Source organism: Pagrus pagrus, assembly GCF_965226575.1.
Source record: "Pagrus pagrus genome assembly, chromosome: 7".
NCBI classification, from domain to species: Eukaryota; Metazoa; Chordata; class Actinopteri; order Spariformes; family Sparidae; genus Pagrus; species Pagrus pagrus.
In genome coordinates, this window is record NC_140191.1 from 20,082,924 (window position 1) to 20,106,295 (window position 23,372).

Below are 23,372 nucleotides of genomic sequence, written 5' to 3' on the forward strand. Positions count from 1 at the left end.
AACATACTGTAAAATGACTCCAAATTTATCAGAGGTTACCTAACTCTTTTTTGTAAATAATCTGTCAGAGATCAGTCACGTCCAGGAATCTCCATGCATGAGCGGTCCATTTCCCGCCATGCGATGATAAATGTAAAAAGTTTGGCTTCCTGGAGGCAGATTATGCCTCAGACTAGGAAAGCCTTCCTGTAAGGCTATCCGCGCTGACACGATTTTCCAGTCCAGTGCGAGGCATAATCTGAGTGCCTGGAAATGGGCTGAATAAGCCAGAGTAAAATGCCCCTCTCTCAATAATGCAGTAGTTCCATGCTGGATACAGCCTGTATGCTGAACACTGATGGATGCGGGCCCAATTTCTTATAAAACATGGCACAGGACACAACAGTTAAGTAGGGGTTTGGATTTAATTTGAAAGCACTTTAAAATAATGAGAACACTTATTTGAATATATCTGTTTTAGCATGTTACGAGTAACTACATCATTATTTTCACCTGCAGTAAACCACCTCTTTTGCAAGCTGGTCCCAGGTTAAAAAAAATCTAGTTTGCAGTTTAAAGCTAAGGCTTTTACAGACAATATAAAAGATGCAGTGAAGAATAAAGGCTGACATATTTCCTTTCAGGTCTTTTCATATGAGGTCAATGCGTAATCTCTGGTGGGAATGTGGCTGAATAAGGCCAAGTCATGCCCTACTCTTATTATTATGCATCTAATTACCATGCGTCAGCCGTTAGCTATTCCGTACTATGCTGTGTTGCCAGCGCCGGTTCACAAGGTCAAATTCATGGTACTTGTAAATGTCCTTGCTGAATAAAATTAGATCCCGACTCAAATTGTGTGTGTACTTTATGTGTGTGTGTGTGTGTGTGTGTGTGTGTGTGTGTGACAGTCTCAGGCACTGAAATGATGACACACACGGACACACACGCCAAGCCCACTCACAGTGTTTGGTACGGCCCGCGGCCATGCTCACAACACCTCAACATTAAGCCACTGCTCTGATTAAGACTAACCATCCCAGTGCTGAATCACAGTGGACACAAATTTAGTTTCAGACAAGGTCAAGGCTTCATCTTCAGCCGAGATATGAGCTGAGTAAGCGTGAGTCATGCTTTCAATTATGCATTAGCCTGTTAGCCTGCACACTCTGATAGACAGGCAGGGTTAGCTTTCAGATAGCTGTCAGGGGATAGACTTACAAGTCACTCTGTGATCTGTCGGCGTGTCAGCCTTGCGTGGAAACCAGAAAATGATCAGTTAACCGACCAAAAATGAAACACTTTCTATTCTGTAAATATTAATTAGAGCTACTCAATCTAATTTACTTGGACACTCCTCATGTAACTAGTGTAACTGGTTTACTAGGACTATGTTACGTTCTGCCTAATGACTAGTTCACGGGACTAATTTGCTCTCTTTCCAAATTAAAGTGGCTCCATGCAAACACTTTAATTGGCCTAGAGGGAATTAAGAATGTTCACATGCAACCTAATTGTCCATTAATATGACTCATTTACTTTTATTCCAAATTACCTGCCGTCACGTCACCACCTCGGGCAGCGTGCAGGAACCTGACTGGCCCCGTTCTGGCTAAAATTAAATTCAGATTAATTTGAATATTCTTGCACATGCAAAGTTAATCCCTGTGCACCTTTCAGTTGGGTTGGGTAGATAATCCACTTCTAGCCCTCGACAGTATGCACATATGTGAGTGTTTAATGTGCATCAGTGGGTCTGTGTTCATTTGTGAGCCTCTCTTTTTCCTGCTGTTTGTGTGTGTGTGTTTGTGGGTCCCTGTGCTGCTGTTTGTATGCAGATAGAAAGAGTCTGGTTTACCAGCTACTTAGTAAGCTCTCTGATGTCCTCAGCTGTGTGTGGTAATGCTGACACAGTGAACTGCGGCCACTCAGACACACAGATACTCAGTATGAAAGCGTGCAGACACAAGGACGCTCGCAAATGGGTGTTTACACTTTCTCTCCCTCCCTTTCACTCCCTCTTTTACTATCTGTTCACCCCCCCTCTCCTAATTCATTCCATCTTTCTTTCCCCCTCCGACTCTTTATCTCTTACTCTGACTTAATTTTTCTGTCTGATTTTCTCTCCATCACACGCGTTCACAGTGAGATGCTGCCGCGCCACAATAGGCAGCGAGAGCGCCGAGCCAGCCTCCTCTTCAGTTCACCGCCAGTTCACTCGGCTCCACGCTGACAGAAATGATGCTAGACAGAAATGCAAATTTGACAATGACAGCAACTGTGCCAGCCACAAATGTTAACAACACTCCTACAAAAACTTCAGGTACCAATTTGCATTCACTTGAAAGGGTAGCTCCAGACTTTTAGACAAGGGTCTGTATTATTCTCGTCTCAGAGGAACACAGAGCAACTTAGTCTGGTACACTGATAATATGCTGTCATTTTGTGCTGACTCATCTGTCCCAGGAGCTTCCGAAGGATCTAAAAATATTGTCAAATCCTGTGAAAGCAAAAAAAACACATCATTTTTGATGAAACTAAGCGGCGTCGTTATTTTGTCAAAAAGGAGTGCATTCTGGGACGTACTGTCTCAGTGGAAGTTGCAGCAGTCCCTTTGTAATGTCCTTGTAAAAACTCCATTAATCCAACAAAGTTGATGGTTTGCTGCAGTCATCTTTTATAGTGTGGATGTCTGCTAATCTGCTTGGCTGACAGGCTGGTTTACAGCCCGTTTGACAGTCCTAGAATGCGAGCTAAAGAGAGTGTGGGGAGGAAAGACAAGTTGTCCTTGTCATGTGGAGTATTTCTTTCTGTTGGACTCCGTGCCCTCAGACAAGCATATAAGAGTCCCTGCTGAGATCTGCTCTCTCTGTGTGTACGTCTCTCTCATCATCTCAGCCTCTCACTCATACACTCCTCTTCTGTCACTTTTTCTCTTTTTCTCTCCCCTCTAGTTACACTTTGACTCTCTTCCCCACTGCCTCTCTGTGTTCTCTCTCTCCTCTCTGTTTCATGCTGGTATGCATTGCTGTCTTTCAGTATTTGCACTTTAAGTTTCCTTGCGCCAATGCGGTCCGCCTGTCACAGTCAGGATGCCTATCTGTCTTTTTCTCTCTTCCTCACTATTTCTCTTGATCTCTGGCTGCCTCTCTGGCTGTCTGTTTCTATTTCTCTCCCTCTGTACGTTTCTGGCTCCACCGCTCTGTCTGCCTCTTCCTCCCACACTCCACCTCTCTCTGTCTGCATTACCGCATTTGAGCATAAATATGCTCAAGTGCCTTCTTAACTCTTTCCGTTAGTCTTCCATGTTTACAATGGTTTGTTGATCAGCCATCCTTCTCGCAGGTGTGCACCGCTTCCATCGCTCCCTGACTGAGTCACTGTCTTGCAGAGTCACATGTGTTCATCTGATCTCTGTGAGAGTTTGCTGCTTCAGAAGGTTTCACTCCTCAGATTACCTCTGACTTGCATTGGGAGGATGATGATTTATTACATTTCGAGTGAGTTTTGGATTACGTCGCTCATTCCTTGGGTTACCACACTGCACCGGCATGCCAGAGGAAGATTAAACCAGGATTCCGGAGTTGAGAAGGGTTTAGACATAATTGTTGTGTAGTCTATGTCAGAATTTGCAAAATTGCAGCTTGCTGACTTTTACCTGGCTCTGTGCACTAGAAAATGTCCAGCTGTTATATGGACACTGTTTGGAGTTAAATACAGGCCTACTTTCTGTTCAACATGCAGCCAACTTTTTTGCTTTTAACTCCTTTTTCATTATCTGCCTCTCAGACAGACTGCACAAGAATGCTGATGTGATGGAAATTGATGGAGGTTGACCTAATATTTTGCACCCGGTGGATGAATTGCAGAGGCGGCAAAAGTACGGTCTTTACTCAAGTAGAAGTACAGATACGTGTGTGAAAAGACTCTGGTGAAAGTAGAAGTACTGATTCAACTTCTTTACTCAAGTAAAAGTACAGACTCTGAAATGTACTCAAAGTATAAAAGCCAGAAGTATCCCTCTGAGGGCCATTTCAACAAGCCATAGTCATTTTGAAAATTAGACAATCCAGGCAGAGGGCTGCAGGATGTCTGCAGATATGAGACACTGTTTCCGTCTTGTTATGCCTTTTACAACGTTTCATCTCGCTACGCCTGCCGTGCGTGATATATGCACTGATAGACCGAAGTCAGAATGGTGATGTTGGGAAGGCGGTGTGCAAATGCAATGACGCAAAGTAATAAAATCGATAATTTGGCTCAGATGCATTAAAACTAAAGTGAAGAACCTGTTTTGAAAATATAAGGAGTAGAAAGTACAGATATTTGTGTTAAAATATAGAGAGTAAAAGTGAAAAGTTAAAGTATATAAGTACATATACCTGAAAAATCTACTTTATTAAATCTAATATACTCTTTTTATAGTGGGTTACTTCCCACCTCTGATAAATTGCTATGGATTGTGTTTGTCCTGTCCCTGTGTGTGTGCGCCAGCTTGTTTGTGTCCCTTGGCGTCCATGTGTTCATGTCCATGTGTGCAATATATCTGCCTGCGCATCTGTGTCAGTGCGTGTCTGTTTGTTTACGTCTGTGCTTGCAGCATGTGTGTACACATACAGTATGTGCATGCACCAAGTGTGTAGTTTCGCCCATACTGTACTGTTGAGCCACTGAGTGTGTCTGTTTTTATATTAGTCCAGGACATCTCTGATTGTTGACGTGGAACTTCCTTTCAGCGATCCAAACCATCGGGGCTATTGTGTCAAACTGAAGAGCCATAAAACTCAATTTCCCATGGAGGAGGAGGGGTAGGTGGTGGTGGTGGTGGTGGGGGCATTTGGAAGTCCAAATGTTCTTATCTCATGCACTATTAAGCGAGGCAGTGGGGTGTGTGGGTAACGTGGTTTAGAGTCCGTCTGTCACAGCCTCGGGGTATGTTGCCGAGAAGTGCACACACACGCGCGCGCACAGACACAAACACACATACACACAGCATGAACGTATGCATATGCATAAACACACACAAAAACAGACTCCGTAGCACACATGCACAAACACACCTCTCTTTCTTTCATTCGCCCATTAACACACAAAAACATGCGCAGTGCCCCGGGGCTCCACAGCTCGAGTCCTATACGGCCTTGGTGCAGGTCAAAGAGGTCGACTGAGACTCTCACTTCATTAATCACATCTGGGAGGCGAGCAGCTTTTTTATGTATATGTTTCCATATGTGTTTACCCTTTATTCAACTTTGACTTGAGGGTAACGTATGGTCCTGAAGCTGTCTGTTAATTATTTAATTTGATTGAGAAACTTGTGTAATTGAGAGAATGGTACATATGTTCAAACATTCGTTACCTAATAAGAGGAAATTCTATGGAATTGTTGTGACTAAACACAACTAAGGACTAGACGTTTTTCACTTTAGTCTCTATTTTCACAAGGCGGCAGAGCTTGAAAAACAGAGCAGAAGTTTTCGAGCCGCAGACCACTCAGAATCAATCAATACATTGACATAACTGAGACCCTAATGTGGGGGAATGAAAACAAGCAGGCACTATAAGTTTAAGCAGACATAAACACAAACATGGCATGTGGAATAGCTATAGCTGTCACAGCCAGTGTAATTAAAAGTGATGGACCACGAGCATTACAGTTGGTTGTTGGTGTGGTAATTAAGATGAAGATCATTGCCTCTTTTTGTCTCAGTATACTCCGTGTGTGTGTGTGTGTGTGTGTGAGTGTGTAATGCTGACTGACACAGTGCTGGGGGCAGAAAGTGACAGGACTCAGTCAGTCAGTTGCTCTGTGTGTCTGTTTGAGTCGGGATCACGATCGTTGGTCATTCGGAGAAAAAAAAAACAGGACAGCAGACAGAGCGATGCCCCATTCTTAGAGCAGCCACTGTTTTGGTGAAATATTTTGACTTTTCAGCACGCAAATTTCCATGAAAGCTCGTAAGCACTTAATCTCCAGTCTAAGCTGCCCTCGGGGGATTTGTGTTTTCTGTCACTTTGCATTGTGTTTATTGAGAATGATTTTGTGTAACATAAACAACAACTGAGGGGCTTTGATAAGACTTTTCTTTCTTTCTTTTTTTATAAACTATGGCACAATACCCTTTATTCTGCTTGTATCAGCATTCCAATCACCATATTTTAAATTACCTCAATATCTGTTAAAGGGTAACTCCACTAATTTTACAATTAAAGCATGTTTACAGGTCTTGGGGAGTAGTAGTATAAAGCTGCACATGATCTGATAAATTGCCTCCAGTGATGTCACTGAGTATCTAAGTTGCATTTTGGGTTCACCAGGTTTTGAAAATAAAGAAGGCCTCTGTTGTATCGTTTTTGATCATTTGTTTTTAAACTTTCCATAATGAGTTCAACTGTGTCATAGAAGTGCAATTCTAAATCAGTGAACAGCTTTTCAAACCATGGCGCCTACATTACCCACAATGCAACTAAATCACTGGGTGACACCACTTGAGGCAATTTATCAGATTACATGCAGCTTCCTCTGAAGCCACAAAAGACATTTTACTACTTTTTTCACATATGCGGTAGTACTCCGGAAGACCTGTAAACACACATTGATGTGTAAAATTGGTGGAGTTACCCTTTAAAGGTGCAATACATGTATATAAAAATTGGACTCCTGTCAAATTTTTAGTCAAAGTAAACAGAGGGTTTCATATCACCAGGGAAACCGCTTACTGCTGCTAACTGTAGTTGCTGTAAGCTAGTTAGCTGAGTTAGCCCTGCAGTTAGCAGTCTAGACAGGGGGCCCGGGAACCAGGGGAGTGTTGGTGTTTACATCACTTTTAGGATTTTTGAACTCTGAAGCTGCTATTTATTCACATTCTGCCGATAATTTTAGTTGTTGTAGTTTATTTTTACAGTGTTTATCTGGGCTTCAAAACTATATCTTATACAGATGGATCACAATGGCTACGTACAGCATACCTTAAACAGTTCTGTGTTCATTCATGTTCAGGATGCTGGTTGTGAGTTATGATCTGATTAAAGAAGTGAATGGCGTAGAAGTGTTAACACCATGTTAATAGTGACTGCACACACACACACACACACACACACACACACACACACACACACACACACACACACACAAACACATGCTGTCATCACCCACCTCAAGCCTGAGAGAGATACCTGAGAGAGGCTTTGGCAGGGAAGCGCTTAACAGTGTGAGGTGCTACCACAATGCCTGCAGTGAAACCCATGTCACACTGTTCAGATTGTGTTTGTGTGTGCATGTGTGTGTTTTGCCCTTGAATGTGTCGGCACTCCTACATGCTCAGAAATGGGGAGGGGCTTTGTCTGTGTGTGAAACGGAGAGAAAGGCTGGATAATTGGTCTAAAGTTGAATATTAGCCATTGGAAGTGCAACCCATTTTACACCAAATACACTTTCACCGAAATTCTCTAGCACACATGCACGGTGCATGATGTCATTTGTCCTGCAGGCACCAAACTAACACCTCTCAGTAGTTGGCTCTGGTTAGGCAACATCAGGTGTTTCTCTCATACAGGAAGATGGAGAGAGAGAGAGAGAGAGAGGGGAAAAGAGGGAGTATTTGCGTCTCTTTGTGCGCATGCCAGGAGAAGTGATGTTTGATGTGTGTGTGTGTGCATATGTGAGGGCGACAGCGGGTGAGGGGTGTATTTGTGTCAGCACAATCAACATGGAAGCAGAGGAGAAAGGAAGTGAAGGATGTCGGAGCATATGCGAGTGTGCCTGTGCGTTTGCTGTGTGTGTCTTTTCCATCCATCTATGTTAACTTTGTGCTGCAGAGAAGTTAGGTGTGGGCGTTCAGGCTGTATTAGTGGCCCCCTTGTGGTTAACACTATACAACATTTAATCCACTTGGCAAGCCAGAATGAAATGTGCGCCTCAGCTTAAATATTGTGTTACCTGCGGGGGTCATTCATCAGTTATCAAGCGTCCTCTTGAGGTGATTCTCCGTCCTGCTGGCTTTGGCTCTGAGCTCACTCAACTAAGCGTCGAAAACTTCGAATCATTTCCTCCGTTTCTTTTACTTTCTTTCCAGGTTATCCAGGACTGTGTTTCTTGGACCGTCACTCAAAACACTTGCGCACACTTCATGCTTTTGCTGAGTGAGTAACACAGAGTATGACAGACTGTGTGTGAAGTGCTAAGTGAGCAGAAGACTCAACGACAGCCTCTCGCAGCGTTCGCCAACAGCATGTTGCCTTGGCAGAAGAACTGTCCTTTTTGCACAGCAAGTGGTACCACTGATCAAATGTGTTTGTGTGAGTCTGCGTCTGTCTGTCTGTGTGTGTGTGTGTGTGTGTGTGTGTGTGTGTGTGCGCGCGCCAGTGTGTTTCTCAGTTTGTTCTGAGCACCGAGTCGAGTCCGAGGAGGCTGCCTGCTCTGATAATGACAGAGTAGGTGTGGTATTCTTGCATTTTTGCAGTTATCGCCACTGTCTGTCTGCGTATTCATGCATTTTAGCAGGAGTGATTTGCACCCTGCTGATCACAGCGACTTCACGTCCACATTAGAAAGGCTGTGGAAAGAGTCAGCATCGAGGTCTGATATCAGTTTGCCATTTAAGCTCATCTGCAGGTCCATACACACCACAACACTTATCCCCATTACTCAAATAGAGTGAGTAGGTGAGCAAAATCTTCCGACAGACCAGTGAACTCTAAAGTGGGTTTATCAACAAAGCACTTTGCAGCACTGAGGAGGAGGAGGAGGAGAAGGAACAGGAGGAGAGCAGGGAGATGAAGTTGAAAGTAGCAATAGGGGTCTTTTCTAGTTGAAAGTTTACCTGAGAGTGAGCTGAGGATCAAGGCCCAGCTGGCTGACTCTCAACTGACCCATGTCCAGGGAAAAAAACGATAGAAAACACATCAATTTCAAACTTGGGGAAGTTAGAATCAAAGACTCAGAGAGGGAAAGAGAAGGGAGAGAGATGTTGGGAAAGAGGATGGTGGAAGGGAGTTTCAGTGAGGTGATGAGTCGGAGTTACTTTTATCTCCGCCTTAATGTTTACACCCATCCCTTATCTCATGTTTTTTTCCTGTCAGTCCTTGACATGCTGTACACTTCCAAGAAAAGCAGACAAGACAAAAGGATAGTCACAAAGGAACACAGACCAAATTTGAGTAATCACACTATGTTTTGTAAAAGGTTTCCATCCAGTAAGCCACAAGAATGAACACAACTTGTGCTTTTTTCAAGATGGTGCATGACCTAACCAGCCTTGTTTCCTTCACATTATCAAGTAGATTTGAAGTAAAGTTTTGAAATGCGATGCAAAAATGAAAAATATAGGAAATGAGAAACACAGTCCATTTACCAATAAAGAAACAAGAAGTAGAGAGAAAACAAGAAGAAACATCTATCAGGTTTTGAGGATGTTTTTTAGACTGGGCAAGTTTTAATTACCTTTTCATTTTTAGGTTTCCCAGTTAGCCAAATACTGACGCTGGCCGGCCCGACCTACCAACCCGTAGCGTCGGTATTTGACAAATTGGACCTTTAAATCACATCACTGATCAGCTGTCAGTGAAAGTGGCAAATACTGACTAACTATAACAATTTGGGGCTCAGTATCTTCCCCAGGACACTTAGACATATAGACTGGCAGGGGCCAGGGATCGAACCACCAACCCTCCGATTGGTGGACGAGTGCTCTTCCTACTGATCGTCAGCCGCCCCAGCCATGTGTGACGTATCCTATACCAACAACTTCCGATGAAATTACACTTTGCGCAGCTTAGTTAGTTAGTTTGATGGAAATCAACTCTCTTACAAATTGGACCTTTAAATGTTCCCTACACGAGTACGCACATTTTTTTGAATTTTGAATTTCCACCAACCTCGCCTAATGCCATACATCAAAACACGGCTGCCGTCAGAGAGGTGAGACAAGGAGCCGAGCTGGCTGCCTGAAACTGGATACACATAAGCATACTCAGTTCTCACTGTGACTTTAATTAACCACCTTTCAGCCCCATCACAATTTTGTAACACTATCCCAAGCTATTTCGATACGACCCCAAAAAGAACCTGACCGTTCAATTAATTAAACCCCAAAGTTGCCATCGCAGCCAAATGTTCAAGGATGTCCCGAGGCTGCTTATATCATGGAAATTTTTTCACCACAGCCCTCTAAATTTGGATGAGCGGGCCTAATTAGAGGTTCAATTTGGTTGCATAGCTTTGGCTGCACCACTTTCTCCAACCTTAAAGCACACAAGAGGGCCGTCTGGGTGTCTCAGCAGAATTAAGCACATACCATCACAAGTGTTGATGCAGCTCGCAGCCGGGAATGTTTTATCCTGCCACTCTTCATTTCATGCTATGGATATTTGATGATGCATTTGGGGACAGCAACCTTGCTTGCTTGATTTTGAGCCAACAAAATAAAATACAAATCAAAATTACATATGTTAAAGAGGGACCTAGTATGTGGTCTTCCTCCCTTTACATCCATCCTTCAAAACCACATCTATAAATTATCATAAGAATAATGTCTACATGTCTTATAAGCTTTATGTGATGTATAGGTCTTCTGGGATGTTACTTTCCACTTACATTGTATCTGCATTGCCAAAAGCAAAGAGCCTGAAGTTCAGCCTATTAAATGGGTCCAAGTTTTCCCCAGGCCTCTTTTCAGTCCAGCAGGGTTTTATGAGGGTATATTTCACTGACTCACTGGCACAGCTGAGCAGGGAAATCCTTCTCTTCACGGTCTAGTTGGGATGACTGATGCAAATATGCTGCTGCTGAGTCCAGACACTGACACCATCATCGCACTGACCCAGTTAGCGACGGGGAGAGCGAGAGAGGGGGAGAGAGTGAGAGATGTTCCAAGTCATTTGTGACTTACATTTATTTTTGTGACTCCACATGTTTTTAAGTAGTTCCAGGACTATTAAAAGCTTTGATGCATGGTAGCTCTGGAAAGGAAGAGGAGATATATTTCAGGTCATTTGGGATGTATGCGCTGAGTGACTGGACATTTTTCTGGACGTGCAACAAAGAAGGAGAGCAGCTTCAGATCGTTTGTGATGTTTTTCTGTGCAACCACACATGATTTTTCCCTGCTGTGTTTTTCTAGATGACACATACTGTTGCTGTCAGCTTTGCGTGCAAGCTCTGTGCTGGTCAGCTCTGAGACATTAAAGCAGCTGTTGGGGTTCTAAGATTGTTATTGTTAAGATTCATGTGAATTTTATCATTTTATTATGTGTTCTGAGGGTTGTGAGGGACTTAGACTTTGCTTTAGCCCAACATGTCCTCAAAGATAAATGTCAAAATAGCTCATTTTCAAAACAACCCACATGACCGTTCATACACAAACAAAAAATGAAGGGAACTTTAAAGTATGCCAAGCCATCCACCCCCCCCCCCCCAAAAGTTTTTTTAAAGAGTAACCTAACACCCCCTAAAATCTTGTTTTTGCTGACCTCTGGTTGTTTAACTCCAGGCACCCATGACATCACAGCACATTTACGACCACACCCAACCACAGTCATCGCTGATGCCGGGTGTGGGCAGAGAGGAAAGAGGCATGAAACTTTCAACCAGAGAGAGCAGTGAAACACTTTTTTGCGCAGCCTGGTGTCAAGTTACTCTTCACACTACTCATGTTTTTTTTGGAATTTGCAAACTACTTCTGTAGTGTCGGAGAGTGAACGGTCTTTATAGAACAAATCATGATGCTTGTTTACTAACTTCCAGGTAGAAAACCCCTGCATCATGCATTAGCTTACGTACAATATAATTGTCTTTATCAAAGATGCTATTTTAGTGTGTTTAGTGTTAGAGTGTATGCATCTGATTAATCTAAAATACATGTTTGATGCTGTCAAATCTAAGTAATACCAAAACTTTCAATAGTGTTAAATTGGAAGCCTTATTTGGACCATAGACTAAAGAAAATGACAGCGTAATGGAAACATAAACATAGATTTGTTAACTTGTGGAAAGTTTAACGAAATTAACTAAGGTCAACGACCCACTCACTAGCTTTCTAAGCTTTCAGTGTACTTCACACCACATCCATCCCTGAACAGAGAATATTTGCGGTATTTTGAAACTTATTTTGGCATGAGTGTTCCCCGCATAGGCCATGTGATGATTTCTAAGTCAGCTCTGTTAGCTGAATGAAGGTCATGAGATGTGGTTGAAAGGTCTAAAGCCTAGTAATAGGATAATGCAAATTTTAACGTTTGAAGTGTTTGAACTAGGGCTGGTCGATTTGGCCTTAAAATAATATTGTGATATTTTTAGTCAGTATCAAAGCACTTTATAAATGCTCAAATATCCTGGTATTTACGACCAAAACCTTGATATCAATATTGCAACAATATTGTAGGGATGACTAAAGGTACTTTCACGAAACATGAACACAATGAGATTTTTGATAAATAATGATCAGATGTAGAGTTCAGAGAACTCAACCAGGAAAAGACAACACTTATGCCATAACATGCTACAACTATTTCACAATTCAAGACAATACATAGTCTCACTTAACCAGAGTGCTGTAATATTGATATATTGCCCAGCCCTAGCTTGAACCATATGTGTCGGTACATATTTATAAGTGCCTTTGCTGGATATGTGCATGTGTGTAGGATAACGTGCATGTAATATTTGTAATAAACACCGATGTGTGTAAATAATACCTCATCACATAAACAGTATGATCCGTATGATGCAGCGCCCTCCCGTCCTTCCCACGCTAATGGTTTGAACCCACAACAAACACTGGTCATGTCTCCTCTAAACCATTAACCCCTTCTGTTGCCGCTTATTAATTCTTTAAAGCACACTTACGCTGCAATTATTACAATTACATGAACATAAAGATCTGAAATATCCACTTCTATCTCTAAAGGTACTAAGGGTCACGTGACCCTCTCTCTCACCCGCATAGGGTTAGGCTTCTACGTCTCTTGTTTGTATTCCACGTGAGCGGTGCTAGCCTTACTGCTTGTTAACCTTTCCTAATACGACCTGCATGTATTAATAACACTCAGCGGGAAAGGTCAATCGATGTAAGTGTGCATGTGTGTGTGTGTTTGTATAATTGTTTGTCACAGGGAATGCTTATGCAGCCTATACGTGGCTGGCTATAGAAGGTATATGGGCTTGTCAGTGAGCTGCTGAGGGTAAATTGAATTTGGTCTTTCAATAATTAAGCAGGACTGATGGTATGATGTTGTGGTGAGCTTGTGCATCCTGGGCTGCAGGGGAAAATCTTGCTAATGATGATATGCAATCGAATGTATGGTGTATCATTGTGTTTATTCTGCTCTCTCTGTAATGTCACTGCTAGATTAAAATAACCCTGCTCTGCCATTTGACTTTAAACTAAACAGTGTTTTGAGCCAGTGGCCATTCATTACATAGATTTGTACCTGTTACTGTATGATATTAAACAGATTACAACACCTTCATTTGCACAGAATCACCTTGACCATGGATTTAATCGCTATGTAGTGATAAATTATGTAATTGAATTCAGTTTGACCTTAGGGGTTATTATAATGAATGTAAATGCATATATCTGACCTGAGTGACCAGGTTAGGGGCTTTGAATCGATTGTCTCATTGAGATGTTGCATGCTGAGTCCGGGTTGACCTTTTCAGTGTGACAGTGCTTGGAAACGTGGCTCTAAAAAAGCAGACCAAGGATAAACTAACAGCACTTTTCATGCTTAAGATGTAACTGCTTTATACTGTACAGCAGCGGCAAGACACAAAGAATAATTATGTGAGATGATGGCTACAAACAGATGGTTGTTGATCTTGAAGAAAGTATGAGGGTCAAAATGTCATCAGTTAAAAGGAAAAATGTATATGGACTCAGAGTGCCCGGGGGAATCTTGCAGTTTTGTTGTTATGGTGATGTTGCCAGGTTCAAGAAGGTAAAAAGCTGTGAAAATGAAACACAGTAGTTGCAGCACATTTTCCCTGTTAAACCACAGACGTATACTTTTTTTTTTACATGTCTGTTTGTGTACAAAATAAACAAGACATTAGTGAGGTGTAAAAGTGGTGGTAGGTGTATTTTTTAACCTGACACAAAGACCAGCTAGCTGTTTCACCCTTAATGCTAAGTTAAGCTAAATGCCTCCTGGCCTTACACTTAATGCATCAGTGTGATAGTGGTATTTTCTCCACATCTATCTCTTGGCAAAACATTTTTTTTAATATAAAACAATACTCACATTGGACTTCGAGAAAGGATTGCTCTTCACAGAGAAGTGGTATAAAAGAACACTTATAGCCAATGAATCTTAGCGCATGAGAGTATTTTCTATTAAAGGAAAAGTTCACCAATAGGAAAATGTAGTCATTGTCTACTGTACCTCATGCCGATGGAAAGCCAGGTAAATTCCAGGTGAAAAGTTTTCTGGAGCAGCAAAACAGTGTTGCAGCAGTGTCAGGGCGCCCTGAGACTCCAAAATAATTTTAAAATAAATTATTTACACCTTTGATGCACAGTCAAGTTAGTGCGCCCACTTCAGATGGGGTGCATGCTAACACCTTTAGCTTTGCAGCTACATCAAAGATTTAAAAAACATTTTTTTCAAATCAGTTTGGGATTTCTGGACTTTCAGAGACTTGGATTACGCCACACAAACTGTATGGAGCCATTTTCTGTTTATTTTCTGTTGTTCTTTTGCGTTTTAAAACAAGTCCCTATCTACTTCAGTTGCTTAGTAGAACGCTATGATGCTGTGTAGCTGTGAAATGTTTTGTGGACTACGAAACTTCACCTGACTTTTCCATCGGCATGAGGGTGAGTAGATAATAACAGAATAGGGCTGTCACTTTTTCAAAAAATCAAGTTCGAACGAATTTGAAATGACACGCAATTTATTCGAATGTATTCGAATACCCCCCCCCCCCCCCCCCACGCGCGCGCGACAACACACGACATTACTTTTTATTATTTTATTCAGTCAGACGAGGTTGTACAATTGACGTCGCTCCGGCAGCTCCGTTTGTCTGTGCCTGTGGTGCCTCGGTCTCCGCTGCCGCAAGCTAGCAGGTAGCAGATTTGTTGTCGTTGTAGAGAAAGACAGCTGCTTTGTACAAAGTCGACAGACAGCTTTGGTGTCGTGATTGTCCGCTCAGGACCGCTTTGCTTGCTAGTATCATAGCAAACAACATAATATTACTAGCTGAATTGATAGGTCGAGGGTTAATAGGGCGTGCAATAGGTCAAGCTGATAGTGAATTTTTTGAGCGCCCTCTGCTGGATCACAAGGCGAACTACTTCAAACGGTCTGTTGCGCTTATAGACTGTAAATCTTGAATTCGAACAGGTCATTACATTCGAATACGAACTTTTTCCCCCACATTCGAACGAATATTCGAATTTCGAATAAAAAGTGACAGCCCTATAACAGAATTTGCATTTTTGGGTGAATTTATCCTTTAAGATGGCCTTTAAGGTGAAAAAAAATGGGAAACATCTGTCAAGCTAAACTTGTGTGACTTCTGTTTTTGTAACCAATCATCCCTGGTGAGCGTTTGTCGGTGCACTGTGTCTCGTCAAAACACAACTGATGCCAGTCACTGTATATCCAGCGAAGCATGATTGCTATAAAAATCATAGGAGGTACAACAAAAAGCACTTTTAGTTGCACAAGAAAAAATTGTGTCATGCATATGAGCATCAGTCAAAACTGCAGCTGGCGGTTTCAAATATTCACACATGTAGAGTTGTACCAAAGCGAGTGAATAATTTAAAGGTATGGGAAATCTTAAATGTGGCGTGAGTGTTTTTTGGGTTTGTTGCGCTAAATTTGGTCACTTGAGTGAGTGTCTATGTGTTCACCATTTTTTTTTTTAACATGACGAAAATGCTCATGATGAAACGGCTTATGAAATCTGTTGTAAGCCCTCTCTTTAATCTTAAAAATACATACCTGTGTCCTTTTATCCCCTCAAACATCGTGCCAACTCTCTGCTATAAAGCAGATATCTACAAAATATGCGGAATGATCTACCATCTCTCTCCAGCTTTATTTATTATCACCCAGAAAAAAATGAAAATAGTAAACAGAGGGTTAAAGGCAATTCACAAGCAGTGTATTTGAGTGTCAGCCTGCCAGTTAAATGTGAATGATTCACTCAACCACAGCCTCACCCTCAAGGCAACAGTACCACCCAAAAAGTCTCTTGCAGGTTAAAATATACCCATTTACCAGCCAGTTTGTTGTGCACATCAGTGACTTTGGTGTGTCAGAACTTAGCAATGTGCATATAAAGTTCAGTTTCCATTTAATTGCAGCCCACCAGAGACCCAAATTTGGGTCCCAACCCATGTTTTAGGGAAACAGCCGACACAACCCATTGCAGATGAACATTTCATGTTTTCTCGGTGTGTGATTTCCAATCTGACTGAGGCCCGATAACGGCGACATTGCTGTTACTCATTCCCTCAGATCCCTTGCCTCCGTCTCCCCTAATCAGATTTCTCTGGTTGGGTTATTTATCATCGCCAGCTCTGACTGTGAGTGATGCTTGGCTAATGGGTTTAGCATTCAAATCTGCTGGCTTGATGCGACAGAATCCCAACAAGGGTTGTCATTCCTGTGGCGGCAGCAGCTTCAGAGTGGCGTAAATAAGAGGGGAATGACATTGCTGAAATATGCATTCATGGCGCGTTTGTGTTTACATTTGGTTGGATTTGTATTGATTTTAAAGGTGTGAAAATGAAAAGGAGAGGAAGAAAGAAAGAAAGAAAGAAAGAAAGAAAGAAAGAAAGAAAAAAAGAAAGAAAGAAAGAAAAATAATGATTAAACATGTCCATCCATGCATTCATCTATCAATGTATCAATCTGTCCACCCATAAACCAATCATTTTTTTTGCCTGCTCATTTCTTTTCAGGGGTGACAGGATGAAGAAGGATCATGACTCACCAAATGAGAGCCAGGAAATGAACAAAACAAAACACCAAACAGAAAAACCTCTGACGGCGCGGTGAGCACTTGCACACCAATGAGGCTACGTGGTGTTGAATGACAGTTATGGTTATGACGATAATTATAAGCCATAAACCAACAGCTGTGAGAAACTCTGTCCTCCGTCTTTTTTCACGACTGCACCTGCGCCTTGCGGTATCTGGTCGTCAGGCGGGTCCCCGTGCCTTATTGTTTTGTATAATCTGCAGTGATGACAGGACTGTAAATTACAAGACAGCTGTTAGTCAGTCTTCATCCATTTCGTTCTTTGCTTCCGTGATATGCGGTTGTCTGTCAGGTGTATCATTTTCTAATGTTTGATCTAAGACCATAAATTAACTGAGAGCTGAGATAACGAGACAGAGTGCACGTGCGCGCGTGTCTGCGTGTCAGACTCCTCAGTCTTCGCTGCCCCACCACCTGTTCCATGTAAATAGCTCCATATGTGTGGATGAAAGACTTCATGTGGCTCCTGGGAACCATTCTGGACACCCTTATCGCCTCATTGGTCATCAGTAGCCCAGTTACCAATACTGACATCGCTTCCAACAGGGGCAGAGAAGGAAGGAGGGCTTTTCTTACAGAGATTTAAGATGCTGAAAGTAAAAGGAACTTTTTACATATTTTGTTTCTTAATCATGTAGATTTTGTCAATAGACTCCTGATCAGGCCTGCGTCGTTCCAGACAAGTCTGGACATGTAGAGAGACTCTGTGCAGTTTCTCCTATCACAAGATCTTGTTCCTTGATTTTGTTCAGTCCACACACACACACACACACACACACACTGAAACACGTCACACGTTTCACCAGTTGTCTACAATTATGCGCGAACAGTTAAAAAACTGGTGTTACAGGTACGTCACATCACATCTGTATGACCTGATGTGACTGTGAGGTTGAACAACCTGCTAATCAGGTAGAATCTGACAACGTGTGAAGCACTTTTCGAAACAGCACGTATGTGTGGGTGTGTGGGTGCGTATGTTTGTTGGTTGTTTGTCGTCTAGGCATGTCTCAGCTGATGAAATGATGATGATCTGTACTGACAAACCGACAGGATGTGCGTGTCTAGTCCTGGTTAGAAAGTGTGTTTCGCAACCTGTGTAACTTAATACCTTAACTCATGTGTACAGATTATAATGGATTAGCACTCACAGTTGTACTAATTTGCTGGATTCTGATCCTTGAACCTTTTCTTTCCTCTTTTCTAACCTTAAAGGGACAGTTCACCCCAAAATCAATCAAAATTAATATATTTTTCCTCTTACCTGTGATGCTGTTTCTCCATCTACATTTTTTTGTACAGATGGCCAAGTTTTGAGGATATCAGCCATAGAGATGTCTGCCTTCTCTCAAAAATAATGGAACAAGATATAATTTAACTTGTGCTGCTCAAACCTAATAAAAATACATTTGTAAAACTCAACAGCGATGTCTCTTTCCAGAAATCATGACTCAAGATAATCCCCAGACCTTGTTGTGAGCAGTTTCATGTAGGGAGTATTTTCTTTCTAATAAATTAGATGCCCAACCATATCACCTCACAGAAGGAAGCATGCATTTACTCACAGATGAGAGGCTTATGCTCATGACAACTTGGATGTAAACATTAATGGCCACCTCCTCAGCTGAGCTGTAATGTAGGCTAGCTTAGTTAGCTAGACTGTCTAGACTAGGTCCATTATATTTGAGAAAAGGCAGATGACTTAAAATGTATAATATTGTTTATGCTGTTTTATTTTTAAGAGTTAAAATGCTCTTTAAATAGGAGGGATCCCTAATTATTAATTATTTTTTCATAGTCACGTCAGTCAATTTAAGTTAATAAAACAATAGATATTTGTATGAAAGCCCATTTCAGTCTGTTAAAGATTTAAAACAAGACAAAAACTAAGCTTGATGAAAATAAATATTCCCTAAGTGTAAAATGATCCTATGATAAGTCATAATTATCAGATAAAAAAGCCAAAATTGCGATAAAAATCATAATTATCAGATAAAAAAGCCATGATTATGAGATAAAAAGTCGAGGCTATCAAGTTTTCATCAATTTATTTCTTTAACAGGCAGAAATGGGCCTCCGTATGTTTGCTGTTGGCCTGTAGCCCGCCATTAAGTTTCCGTTTTGGCCCTCTAAAGGAAACAGTTTGGGCACTGCTGCTCTGGATAAATAGCGTAACAGGTAAGAGGACATATATGTTTTTTCTGACTCTGAGGTGAGATGTCCCTTTAAATCCATCAAACCTTTTTCTGTTGCCAGCACTGTCTTATCTCCCTGTAATTAAATTTCATTAAAGACGTCATTCTTCTGAGTGTCTCATTTCTCTTTTTATTAATCATGCCAGCCCTTGGTGATTATTGTATCACTCTATTAACCGACTACCCTACAGTATTTCTCCATACAGAATTTATTTACATAATTCAAGAAAATGCCAGTTAATTGTCACAGCGTGTCTATATTTTCATCCTCCTTCATATGGGTTGATGGGTTGACAGGCCCTTGTGTTCATGCATCATTTTGACTTAGAGGCAGTGTGTGTGTGTGTTTGTTTGCACAAATGTGTGTGTCTAAGTTATGGGTCTCAGCATGATTCCAAGTCTCCCACTTAGCTTTGTAATTACCTTTTTCCAGCTATGATGGTTAATTGGAGTACAGGAAAATCACTGCTGCACACACACACACACACACACACACACACACACACACACACACAGTTGAACAGTCTCACAGAGAGAGATCGGGACTCTTAAGTGTTCTTAATTAAGTTAAAGCTCTACAGTGACTTTTATTTGTATTTATCTGTTATGATTTTCCATTTAATACTTGCTAATCCTAATCCATTGTGCATATTAAACCACTGAGAAAGTGAGGTGACACGTTGACAACCTGTTTGTTCGGTTGTCGACGACATGTGCAAATACATTAAAGAGCAAGTGAGAAATCTCATTTTTCATGCAGACGCACAGGAGGTACGGCAGCTGAGTGTGAGGAAGTTTTTAATTGATTGTAGAAAATGGTAATTCATTGTCATTTTTACATCCTTGATTATTTAGTAAGTGGAAAGAAGCTGTCGAAAATTTGTCACTTGGGCCAAAAAGACTCACATTTGATTTGACATAATAACCTTACAGCTTGAAAAAGTGACTGACTTTCAAACTTTAATTAAGAACTTGACATTGATGCTTTTAAAGGCCCAGTGAACACCAATAAGGGAGATTTAGGGGCAGAAATGGAGTATTCATCATCATGTTTTATGAGTATAATCTTCTGAAACCAAGAATTGTTGTTTTCATCACCTTAGAATGAGCCTTTTACATCTACAGAGGGAGCAGGTATTCTTCCACAGAGCTCGTCTTGTTACGCTGCCATGTTTCTACAGTAGCCCAGCACAGACAAATCAAACACTGGCTCTGGAGAGGGCCTTTTGCCTTTTCCTGTGTAGGGGAGGGTGAGGTGAGGGCTGAAACCTTACCATTAAATCCTTCACAGTGCACCTTTAAAGGGTAACTCCAGCAATTCTGCACATCAAAGAAAAACAGGTGGCTACATTACCCACAATGCAACTTAGCCACACTGGAGGCAGTTTATCACATTACAAGTGGCTTCCTCTGGAGCCACAAAAGGTTTTGAACCACTTTCTTCCACACATGCAGTAGTACTCCCTAAGACCTGTAGCCACACAGTAATGAGAGTTGCAGTGAGACGCTTTGATTTGGCCAATTATTCAGGTCAACTATGGAAAAAAAACAAAACTTTCACTCCTCTCTGCATGCCGAGCTTTCTCTTGCGATTTCCTTCTCTTAGCTTTAGTTCTCTTCCATCTCTCGCTCCCTTTGTGACTGTTTCCTCCTCTCATCATATGCCTGTCTCAGCTTAAAGACGCTCTTAAACTTCCAGTGAGTGAACGTACACGTGAAGTGATTATCACCTGTAATCTTTCAACAATACAAAGTTGCTAAACTGAGATTTATTTATATCAAAATGTCACAAGATTTTACTTTTATATAGATTTTGACAGGCTCAAGGATGAGCGTTCAACTACTCATTTCACAGCGCAGACAGAATGACAGAAACAGAGGGACAGAAGAGCGCGGGGAAACAGAGGAATATCAACTGACAAAAGTTATGAAACTCACATTTATTCCAGTTAGAACATCAGAGACTGTCACTTTAATACAATTCTGACAGAAGAAAACACTCATGTGCGTCAAAGCAGAGGAAGAAAGCAATAAATGCAAAGACAGAGTTGCAAAACAGACGTTTATTTATAGGAATTGCCTCACATTATTACTTTATGCATGTGTTTTGGTTTGGTCAACCGGTTCCTCTGGTGAACCCACATGTTCTTTCATTTGTGTCTGTCTCTCTTGCTAGTCTCTAACTAACTTCAGTTTGTGTGTGCTTGTGTGTGTGTGTGTGTGTGTGTGTGTGTGTGTGTCTGCGAGAAAGAGGAGATATACACAAAATCAGAATGTGTGATTGTGGCCATGGTTGAGGCCATTCCTCATCTTTGTGCGTGCGTGTGTGTGTGTGTGTGTGTAATTTTGTGACAAGAGAGACACAGATTATTGCACATGAAATGTTATTCATACAAAGCAGCTGTAGCGTGACTATCCCCCTGCTACAGCACTCAACAGCCTATTGGAGAAACACAACAGAACAAATCTCAGTGAAAATAACAGTCTGCAAATCTCACAAGGGAGACGCTCTCTCACCTCTCTTCATTTCGGATTTTTACTTTTTTTCTCTTCCAAGGGTGGTGCTTGTTGTAGGTGACAAAGGAAGTGTCTTTTTTTTTAATTAACAGAAAGGATCAACCTGTATGTGTACGGGGATGTGGTACAGTGTTAAATATGACAAACAAACAAACAAAAAAATGTCTACATTTAATTAATGTAGCAGCCCAAGTTCATATTATGCATGAAAAGACAGATACATCTATCTTATAATGAGTTCACACTTTGAACACTTATACAGCGCAATCAATGCAGAGAAAAGGAGACAGAGAGACATAGAGAGCAGCATAGAGAGTCATTGTGAAGGCTCATCAAGTTAGATACACTTATGGATGAAGCCCTGTGTCTGTACTCTGTGTTCATGTTGGCTGTGTTTCTGAAAGCTTATGGGTACAGACCAACGGAGCAGTACACCGGTAGTCTTGGGGGGCGGTGTAGCAGTGTAGCCAATAGTTGAATCGAGACACGACCACAGAACAAGAGAAAGAAGTTTTACAAATGGCGTAACTTTCTGAGGAGAGAGTATGTGTTTTAAACATCTGTATGATGTAACTTCGCCCGGGCAGAGAGACAAACAGTACGGAACAGCTGAGAGGAGGTTGAACAGGAAAAGTGGAGGTCTGAGAGAGAAAATGAATGGACATGAATGAGCCTTAACAGGATCATTTATGGGACATTATTGCCAATGCATGTTTTATATAACACATTAAAGGTGGAAGAAGTAACCAGATTTCTTAAAGCTGCTACACATAACTTTCAGTAATTTCAGAATTCTGATAATGAAACAAAATAAACTCTACCATACCACCAGACCACAGAGCACCTTCTTTCTTCAGGCTGTTAGACCCTCAATTCATCCTCAGCACTCTAATTTAGATTTATAATTTAGACTTTAGTGCAGGCATCAAGGACAACTCTTCTTTATGATGGCTTGTTTGCTTATGTAGGTCAAATAGATGCATCAGTATTAAACAGACAGTTTCATATCCAGTTAAAAGTTCCTTGTAATACAATTACGTAACAATGTAGAAGTAAAAGCCCTGCAGTCGAAGTTTTACTTCATTAAAAGTACAAAAGTATTAGTATCGAATTAAACTACTACAAGGAGATTTTAACTGGTTATGAAACTGTCTCACACTGATGTGTGCGTGGGCGGACAAAGGGTGAACAAGAAATCAATCAGAAAATCCAAACTGAAACACATTAAAGTGCTTCACAGAAAAATGTGATTTCATGTAAGATACAGAACAAAATCATGACTTCTTTACACCCAGCCAACCAACACTAACCTAAAATTAGTGCACAGCGTCTTCTTTGTCAAGAAGAACACGCAAATGTGAACGCACATGGCCAGTGATTTTTGTACCTCTAGGTCCCAATGTTTTCTCTAGTTTTCCTCCCCTCAGAATGACCTCCACTCATAGACTCATCTCCCACTGGATCACATATCCTTTCCCATCCTCCTCCTCCTGCCCACTCATCATCTCTCGTATTTCTTTAACCACTCTCACAAGGCCCCAGTGTGACCATTCTTCTCAAATATGCAAGTCACACTAATCATCAGGATGTCAGGATAATCCGGCAGTAATGCAGGATAAGGACAGGTCCAGAGGTGATCGAGCAGTCACAGCCCAGCTGATATGCTTCTGTGGCTTTGAGAATAT

At 41.5% G+C, this 23,372-nt stretch overlaps 1 protein-coding gene across 1 annotated transcript in view; it reads left to right on the forward strand.

The window, feature by feature from the left end:
- The window catches only part of LOC311259281 (uncharacterized protein), a 114,386-nt gene that overhangs the window by 12,383 nt on the left and 78,631 nt on the right, over positions 1-23,372 (forward strand). The window contains exon 3 of the mRNA XM_084356335.1: positions 16,896-16,988. Coding sequence (XP_084212461.1) covers positions 16,896-16,988 — 93 coding nt within the window. The remainder of the gene's footprint in view (positions 1-16,895; positions 16,989-23,372) is intronic.